Consider the following 10,544-nt stretch of genomic DNA (forward strand, 5'->3'; position numbering starts at 1 on the left):
GATAGACAAAGACAAATGAAAAAAAGGGAAAGAGATCATAGAGAAGTGGAAGTGTACTAAGTTTGAAAAGTACTTTGCCTAACAAATTGTATATATATTATATATATAGTGCACCGTGCTGCCCTTTTTTATATATATTTTTCTAGTAATAATATTAATGTAAACAACATTATCCTCTGTTTGCTTCTTTTTTCTTTAAGTTGTAGGTGTATCAAGGTTGAATAATAATTTTGGCTGTTAAGAGTAGTACTACAAAATTAGTAGTGTGGGGGTGACAAATGGCAAGTCAAAGATGTAGGTGAGTGAAATCTTGATTGTATTTTTCAACTTGGTAATACTTTGAGAAAGAAGTAAAAGGCCATATGCCTTTAAATTTCAAAGTTTTTGGATCTTTTTACTGGTTCTTTTGTATTAGGTACATCCAACAATTATTTTATCTATAATGAAACACACCAATTCACTATGTAAATGAGATTTGCTCAAGTGGCTGACCACCTTTGTCATCAAGGCATCAATCAATGCGTTGAGGGATAGAGTCACGCTGGAGGGTAAGTGGAAGCACTATTGATCCTCCTTGAAAATAATAATTATTTTGAATTAGTGAAAGATAATTTTGTTGCTAAACAATAAAAGTCCGTCGTTAATCTTATTTAAGGATGGATTCCCGATGAATGATAAAATAATATTGTTAATTATGGACTATTTAGTAACAGATTAACGAAGAATTTCATACCTAATTCATATTTTTTATATGAGTCAAAAATTGAAATGCAATGAATAACGATGGGTTATTATGCAATTTATCCATTGAAGCTCTAGTTGGAATACATCAAGAGAATCCTGGATTGGACTATTTACCAATTGGGCCATTTTGAACGCAACATTATAATTGGGTTATCTTACACAAATGTATCGCGCAACAAGATTATTGTTTAGTTAAATGATCGCATGTATATATAATGTATTATATTATATTATATGCACAATATATAATCATATATATATGATGTATAATATGTATAAGAGATGTATATGCATATATATTGCAATATATTGTATCTATATTGTATACATAGCGTATAAACAATGTATCCACACTCTTATACACAAAATCAAATGTTATCCATGTTATCTTCTTCATCAACTATTCAGCTGCTCGAATCGGTTGAAAACATTTCCAATCGCCAATATCTCCCTTAGTAGATCTCCAAATTTACAATAACTCCACAAGGAAGAGATCAATTCTTGGTTGCTAGTGGCTGATTCTCTAATTTATGTAAGTATGAAAAAAAATGTTCCATATGTAAATTCTAAGTTTCCTCCTCACCCACCCAACGTCCCCATCTTCGATTTCCGTCGGTTAATGTTGGTGTTAATCAAACAATACAACTTCACTAGTTCTTGAGATTGATTATTTTATAAGCCGTGTTTATAATTATAACTTTCAAACAATATCTTTATTTCTTTTTTAAATTTCGAATCTAGTTAAACGAATTCACATACATTAAAATAGAGGAAGTAAAAAAGGTATGTAGCAATATAACACTAGTATCACATGGAACAAATAAAGCATGCATGGTCATACGATACATTATTTATTTATTTTATTTTATTTTCATCTACAAAACATAGCATGCATAAGCACTAAGGCCCTGCATTACATAGCTCTTACATTATTTAATTTGAAATAGTCTCATAAGGTTTTGAAGATTACACGATTGACATCCCGATTCTCTTTTCATTTTTGAACACAAATGCCTTTGCATTCTCTGTGAGAACCAAACGGTTAAATCCATTTTCGGAAGCAATGCCAACATTTTGGCAAGTAAGTTTATTTCCGTGGGGACAAAACACTAGCTTATACGTCGAGTCACCGAGTGACTTAATCTGAAATTGGACGTTCATGTTCGTGGAATGACCTGTGCTTATAGGGTATTTCTCCGCGGGTTCAGGAAAGTTGTCGACCTTCCACATGGCATAGTCAGAACAAGTCGGAGAATCAAGATAGAATTTGATGTGTACGGTAGACTTCTCAGTAATGATATCATGTTTGGGATCATTAGGTATGATGTAGACTGCTTTACCTGTTATGACATAATATAATTAAAAATGATTAAATGGTGCTTTTATATTTGATATGATCACGTAATTCAATAGTATTTTATGATTTTAATTAGTTTATGAAAGAAATGAATTTTTTAGAAGCTATAGTCTAAATTAAAACAAGTTCGGTATATATAGCTTATTTTTTTAAGCTTCTCATGAAAGTTCAATACAAGTTGTATTTTAAAAAAAGAATATTCAAGTGATTAGCACAACCTATCAACTATATTTTGACTTTTAATAAAAGAGAAAAGTATATAACTACTCCAATAAATAAGTGATTTTGACTTTTTATATATATATATATATATATATAATAGGCGGAATGATCTGAGAGACCTTTGTATTTGGCTCCAATAGTAAGTTTGACTCTTATACTTACGACTTTGCCAACTGAATCCTTAAACTCACTAAAACACAATACGGCAATGAGTCGTCTCATTAATGGTAATATAAAATTTCTAAAGTTTAAATTATTTTTAAATATAGAAAGTTAGCAACTTTTTTATAGTTATTACGAAGAAGAAGTGCCCCACATTAGTTAGAATGGCCAGAATAACATATACTCCCTCCGTTCCATTTTAATTGTCATGATAAGATTTTACATAATTCTTAAGAAAACATTAATTAGGAGTGTTATTTGACTATTACATTTTGCAAGATATTGTATTTATGATATTCAAAGGGTCCTTCTATTTATAATTTCTTAAGAATCGTGCAAAATCAATAATGGACAAGTATTATTGGACGAAAAAAGAAGTATACATGACAACTGATATAGGACGAAAGGAGTGCAATTGGACAATACCATCATCAAGGTCACTGCGGGATTGCACCACCGATGTGGGACAATTGTTCTGATCTTGATTTCCGAGATTAGCAAGCTTAACGCCTCCGCCGCCAGCTCCCCATATAGCCGAAACTATAAAGTACCTTGAGTTTTTGTTTAGGGGATTACCCTCTGTGTCCTTTATAGTTGGCAATGCTTTATTTGGTGTATTAGTGGTACAAGTTGCTAAGGTAGACAAGAAAAGAAATGCAAATGAAAACAAGACTACGATGATCTTCATCCTTAATTTTTTATTTTTTTGGTTTATTTCTTACTATGTAGGTTGTATGAATCTTTTGTTAATTTGGATGATGAATTTATAGAGAAGATGTGACTTGATATTCATGTCGTTTCTTTCTTTTTTTCTAAGTTAATATATTTGCATAATTGCATCTAATTTCATGATCAGCCTAAAAATATTTTTTTAAAAAAATAGTAGTTGGCATTAAAATAAATGTTATATCTTATCTAAATGATAAGAATTTTATATAGGAGGTTACAAAAAATATTTTAAAAAATGTTAACCTCTTTTTAAATATTTTTAGGCTCTCTTCCAAAGATATATGCTTGTATTTAGATATATAGATATAAATATCGTGTTAATTAATAATAAATATATATAAAAAGAATAAAATAATATGTGTATATTATATTATTAAGTACAATATTTTTAAACAACAACGTAAATATTTTAAAATAAAAAATTAATAATGACAATGTTAAGTCTAAATAATGAATAATATTAAATTAATATTTTACAACAAATTTTAACGGCTCATAATGTACATTATATTAGACTTACTTCAACCGCATAAAAAAAATAATGACAATGTTAAGTCTAAATAATGAATAATATTAAATTAATATTTTACAACAAATTTTAACGGCTCATATTGTACATTATATTAGAATTATTTCAACCGCATAAAAAATTAATAATGACAATTTTATGTCTAAATAATGAATAATATTAAATTAATATTTTACAACAAATTTTAACGGCTCATAATATACATTATATTAGACTTATTTCAACCGCTGATATATTAGCCAAAGGCTCATGAAACGCATTTGACAGTACGTAATTGAGACTTGATATTTATCCACATGACTTAGTTCAATTCACTTTGTTAACTCCATAGCGTCAAATACTATCATCATTTAGTCCACATTAATGGATTTCCATTGATATGAGTTAGAATGCTAACAAATTATCGTGATATGGTCCGAATAATATGTACATAAATTACAAATAAGTCGTTTCAAAAATTAATTAAAGGCATATATGAGATATTATATATAAAAATCATAATTGATAATATTTTAATTTACAATTATTTATCAAGAATACACAATAATAAATTATCATATAACGTCAAGAACAAACTAAAGATATTAAAGTAAGTTTATCTTAAATTTTAAGGATCAATTCTCGAAATCGTCTGATGGATGACCTGTTTATTTTTCAAGCAAACACCAATTATCAACGATGAAAAGTTTAATTGTAAGCCAAACAACTAATGATTAAAAATCAAATCTCCACTATTAGATAACCGATGAATATTTTATATGAAGAAAAAAAACTCATAATAATTTATATAGAGTGCATAAAAGTTAGTCAAAAAGAGAATTCTTATTAGTTGAAGGGAGGTGTATTTTTTTGTGGAGCTTAAGACTCAACTCTTGTCTAGGGTTTGTTGAGTTACATTTTGTGATAAGGTGGTTGTATCTTGGAGGGGACAAATCAAGAGGACTACTGCTGGACCAGTAAAAAGATTTGCTGCAGTGAGCTTGAATCTCTTTAAAGAGAGCGAGATATCCATGCCTCAGCTTTAAAATACTTTATTTTCTTCATTTTATTTTTCAGTTGTAATTTTGCAATCTTGTAATTTCACCAACAATTTTAAGGAGAATTCAAAATTGCAACAATTGAAAAATACGTGGATATCAAGATGGAAGATCTTAACAAACCATTTCGATTCAATGGTAATCGTTTCAAGAGATGGAAGGATAAAGTACATTTCTACTTAAGTCTTCTCAATGTTTCTTATGTGTTAACCGAGAAGAATCCTAATAAAGTTGATATACTCTTCATAGATAATGATGAACTTATTTCTCATCAAGAGAAAGTGAAAAAGTATAATGATGATTCCTACAAGTGTCGATATTATATTCTTAATTGTCTATCTGGTAATTTTTATAATTATTATGATAGAACTTATTCTAGTGCAAAGAATATTTGAAAAGCATTGCAGAGTAAACATGATACCAAAGAAGCTAGAGCGAGAAAAATATGCTTCTAGCCGATTTCTTTCGTTTCCAAATGGTGGATAACAAATCAATGGTAGACCAAGCTCAAGACTTCATAATGATCGTTGGAGAGCTCAGGTCAAACGAAGTCAAAAATGGAGATAACCTTATTATTTGTGGCATAGTAGAACGTCCACCTTCTTGGAAGGAGTTTCAAAAAACTATGCGCTACAAACAAAAGGAAACCTCTTTTGAGACGCTGATAATGAAAATTCGCATGGAAGAGGAGGCAAGGGACCAAGATACACTTTTACAAAAAGTAGAGAGCAACATCACAACGAAGGTAAATTTAGTTACTTCAAATAATGCTACTCTTAAATCTAACAAAAATCCTCTTTGACGCATAAAAAGAAAAATTTCAAGAAAAATAATGGTAGACCTGCCAAGAAAAATGATGATAGACATAACCAAGCACAAAATCAACAAGTTCAAGATAAGAGAGCGTGCTTTGTCTGTGGCAAAAGTGGGCATGTTGCTTGATTTTGCAGATTCTGAAAAATGTGGGCCTACACGTCAGGGAAATGTTACCGAAGAGCCTTTTGTGGCGGTGATTACAAACATAAATATGATTGAGAATGTTTATGGATGGTGGGCTAATTTTGGTGCAAATCATCATGTCTTTTATGACAGATTGGTTTAAAAATATACTCCTTTTGGAGAGCCTAAAACCATCATGCTTGGTTATTCTCACACTACTCAAGTGCTAAGAACGGGAGATGTTGAATTGTGTTTAACCTCTCGAAGGATATTAACTTTGAAATATGTACTCTATATTCCTTCAATGAGAAAAAATTTAATGTCTAGTTTTCTTTTAAATAAAGCAGGCTTCAAACAGATTATTGAATCTGATCAATATGTAATTGTGAAAAAGGATATTTTTGTGGGAAAGGGATATATTCTTGTGATAGATATTTAAACTGAATATTGAAATGAATAAAGTTTCTAATTCTGTTTATATGCTTTCTTCTACTAATTTTTGGCATGCTCGTTTTTGTCATGTTAATGATCTTTATGTGGGAATCATGAGTTGTTTAGGATTAATCCCAATGATTAAAAAGAAATTTCAAAAGTGTAAGGCTTATAGTAAAGCCAAAATCACTAAAAGGCCTCATTTTCAAGTTAAAAGAAAAACTTATTTATTAGAATTAACTCCCACAAATATTTGTGAACTTGGAGGTATTTTAACTCGTGGAGGAAATAGATATTTTATCACTTTCATTGATGATTTTTTTTAAGTTTACATATGTTTACTTAATGAGATGCTTTTGAAAATTTTAAAATCAATCTCCATGATATTGAAAATCAGTTTGGAAAGAAAATAAAATGAATTAGAAGTGATAGATGCCGTGAATATGAGTCAAATGAGTTAAATTTTTTTGTTAGATCATTGAGAATAATTCATGAAACTACTCCTCCCTATTCTCCTTCATCTAGTGGTGTGGCAGAAATGAAAAATAGAACTTTAGTTGAATTGACTAATGCCATACTTATTGAGTCAAATGCGCCTTTAAATTTTTAGGGTGAAATTATTTTGACTGCTTGTTATGTGTTGAATCGTTTGTCACATAAAAAGACAAAATTGACACCTTTTGAGTTGTGAAAAATTCACAAGCCAAGTTTGAAATATCTAAGAGTTTGGGGTTGTCTAACCTTGGTTATGCTTCAAATAGTACAGTCTATAGATTTGTTAATCTTGAAGATAATATTATAATAGAATCAGGTGATGCTATTTTTTATGAAAATAAATTTTCTTTTGATTCTAAAAATAGTGGGGGTCAAAGGATTGAACAAAATATTTTTTCACTGCTTAGTTCTTCTTCTTCTACTTTAAAAAATAAAAAAATTGATGATTTTGAGTTAAGAAGAAGTAAAAGAGCTAGACTAGAAAAATATTTTGGTATTGATTTTTATGTTTTTAATGTTGGAGATTACCCTCTCACTTTACAAAAAACTTTATCTTCACATGATTCTATTTTTTTGGAAAGAGGTTGTAAATGATGGAACGGAATCACTAATTTTTAATAAAACTTGGAAGTTAGTTGATTCACCACCGGGTTGTAAAGCAATTGGTTGCAAAAAGGTCTTACGAAAAAAGTTGAAACCGGATGGATTAATTGATAAATATAAGGCTAGACTAGTTGCTAAAGGTTTCAGGCAACTAGAAAGCCTAGAATTTTTTGATATTTTTTCTCCGATTACCAGAATTACATTCATTAGACTTTTAATTGCTATGACTGTAATTTTTGATTTGTATATTCATCAAATGAATATAAAAACTATTTTTAAATGAAGACCTTAATGAGAAAATTATATGGATCAACCTGAGTGCTTTGTTGAAGTAGGGAAGGTATGTAAACTTACTAAATTCCTATGTCTTGAAACAGGCACCGAAATAATGACATAAAAAGTTTGATTCTTGCGTGATTGAAAATGGTTTTAAAGCAAATGAGTGTGATAAGTGCATATATCATAAGTCTTGAAATAATTCACATGTTATTATTTGCCTATATGTTGATGATTTATTGGTCTTTGGCTCTAACATGAATGTTATTGATGATACTAAAAATATTCTTAGAAGCCATTTTGATATGAAAGATCTTGGTGAGGCAAATTTTATTCTTGAAATATAAATTACTAGAACATGTGATGGAATTTTCCTTGATCAGTCACATTATGTTGAGAAAATTTTTAAAAATATAACTTTCTTGATTGCAGGCATGTTTTAACTCCTTTTGATTCAAGTGTACACTTGTTTCCTGTTCAAAGTGAAAATAATGTGATAAATCAAAAGGAATATGCTAGCCTAATTGGAAGTTTGAGATATGTGACTGATTATACTCGGCCTGAAAATGCATATGGAGTAGGAGTACTTAGCAGATTTATAAGAAAGCCATGTAATGAACATTGGCATGCTATAACAAGAATTGTGAGATATTTAATTATGACAAAAACTTGTGGTTTGTTCTATAAAAAATATCCTACTGTACTTGAAGGCTTTTCTGATGCAGATTGAAATACTTTAGCTGGTGATTCCTGTTCTACCACTAGTTATATTTTTATATTAGGTGGTGGTGTTGTTTGTTGGAAATATAAAAAACAAACTATAGTTGCTAAATCTACCACGAAAGTTGAACTAATTGTTTTAGCTTCAGCTAGTGAAGAAGCGAATTAGTTGAGAGATTTATTATTTCAAATAACTTATTTTGAAAAACCAATTCCTCCTATTTTAATTCATTGTGATAGCATCACTGCAATTGGTAGAGTTCAAAACCGTTATTACAACGATAAATCAAAACCTATAAAGAGGAAACACATTAATGTAGATAGTATTTGACAAGTGGTATCATTAATATTGATTATGTCAAATCTTGTGATAATCTTGCAGATCCTCTTACTAAGGCCTTAACAAGAGAAAAGGTCAGGAGCACATCGAGGTGGATGAGATTGAAACCTTTAAATCTATGAGTCATAGATGAGAAAACTCAACCTGGGGACTAGAGATCCTATAACCAGGTTCAATGGGAAAAACGAATCATATGGTGACTTGTGAAAAAATGCATTATTTTTTAAAATCCCTCCCTATGATGTGAGTGCATTATTTCTTGTAGTGAGTTGTGTAGGTTGAGTTTAAAAAACTCTTAATAAAAATCTGTAGCTCGTATGGATGGAGTGTTAAACTTACAGGAGCACTCTCGAATGATTTCACCTATGTGAGTGTGGAAATAAGTTGCTTTCTATGAGAATTGGGCTTATTCTCAAAGTCACTCATGAAACCGGAATAGCACAAGGCCGTAATATGTTGGCTATTAAAGCTCATGTCAACATATTGATTATTATGTGTGAGAAGTAATATTTTATTTCCCTTAAGCAGTCATAGTTCAAGTCTGAGACCACTACGACTCTGGAGTAAAAGTAATTGTTTCACTAAGTGGAGATTCAATGCAGAGCACACCTTAATTATACATAGTAATCTTCCTTCAACTGATAGACTTTCTTATATAATATTAAAATAAGTGAGGGATAGTTAGTGATATTTTGTATATTATTTATTTGCACTTATACATAGTGTGTAGACGTATGCTGCACATCGACTATAGGATGCATTTGGTGTGTCATTATGGTGCATTACTCCTTTGTCCATTTGTTACATAGATTACAATTTCTTTAATTTGTGTCCGTTGGCAGCATTGCATTTGCACGTTGGGATTTAGTTACCCCCACATTATTTCACTCCTTAATTCCTCCATTATACCTTGTAACCTCTACGCCATTTATCTTCTCTATTTAATTCACTATTATCTTCCTATTCATTGCTAGGAAGACTTCCTCACCTATAAATAGAGATAATTTTCTTTTGTTTTGGACACATACGGAAATATAGAGTGTATAAAAGTTAGTCAAAAAGAGAATTCTTATTAGTTGAAGGAAGGTGTTTTTTTTGTGAAGTTTTAGACTCAACTCTTATCCAGAGTTTGTTGAGTTACATTTTGTGATAAGGTCGTTGTATCCTGGAGGGAACAGGTCAAGAGGATTACTATTGGACAGGTGAAAAGATTTGATGCAGTGGGCTTAGATCTCCTTAAAAGAGCATTGTGAAAAACGATAACACCATGAGCGTGATAGTATTAGTTTTGAGATTTGCTCTAGAAGGCTTGGCCTAGAGTATGTGATAAATTAAGATATTGACATGCAAAAAGTGTGATGCTATGAGTGTGGTGAATGTGACTCTTTGATGAAAATTGTGAAATGTGGCTAAGTTATTAGGTAAGAAGAGGCTTAAGATGTGTATCCGAGATAGTATATAGTTGTATGAGGCTCTAAGTTTATGATTTTCTATTGGTGCCTAGTTAGTATTTGTTAGTTTCTAATGGGTAAAAGGTTGAGGTAAGAGTTATATCTTATATAATATTCATAAGAATTGGGTCGAAGGGGTCATATATAGATGATGATGAGTCTCTTGTTAAAGTTCAAGTTTCCTTCAACTAAGTTAGGAATATGTGAACCTAGAAGATGAGTGTTAGCATTCTAAAGAAAATAGGATAGATCATAAGAGTTAGAGAAAGTGGATATGTACGCCAATAATGGCAACAAGTATAGAAAGATGCCTAAAATATAGAAGAGGGCTAAGGGAGGTATGTTAGAATGAGGCCTCAATAGCATTTTGGTATCTTTGGTTATTATATAACTGAAGCGTTTAAGTATACTTATGAATAGTGATACTCAACCCGTGTGGAGCAGTGTGCATATAGCAAAGTGTAGAGAATTAGTCTGCATGCTCAAAGTAGTGACTCTCGAGCTAAGG

At 30.6% G+C, this 10,544-nt stretch overlaps 1 protein-coding gene across 1 annotated transcript; it reads right to left on the reverse strand.

Moving 5' to 3' along the window:
- Positions 1–1,551: 1,551 nt before the first annotated feature.
- Positions 1,552–3,229, reverse strand: LOC129889567 (21 kDa seed protein-like). The gene is made up of 2 exons (XM_055964930.1): positions 2,912–3,229; positions 1,552–2,084 (listed from the first exon to the last, which is right to left on the reverse strand). The coding sequence occupies exons 1-2, from the start codon at positions 3,171–3,173 to the stop codon at positions 1,711–1,713; spliced, it is 636 nt and encodes a 211-aa protein (XP_055820905.1). The 5' UTR covers positions 3,174–3,229; the 3' UTR covers positions 1,552–1,710.
- Positions 3,230–10,544: the final 7,315 nt, after the last annotated feature.

The sequence above is a fragment of the Solanum dulcamara genome, chromosome 1, assembly GCF_947179165.1.
Source record: "Solanum dulcamara chromosome 1, daSolDulc1.2, whole genome shotgun sequence".
Classification (NCBI taxonomy): Eukaryota; Viridiplantae; Streptophyta; class Magnoliopsida; order Solanales; family Solanaceae; genus Solanum; species Solanum dulcamara.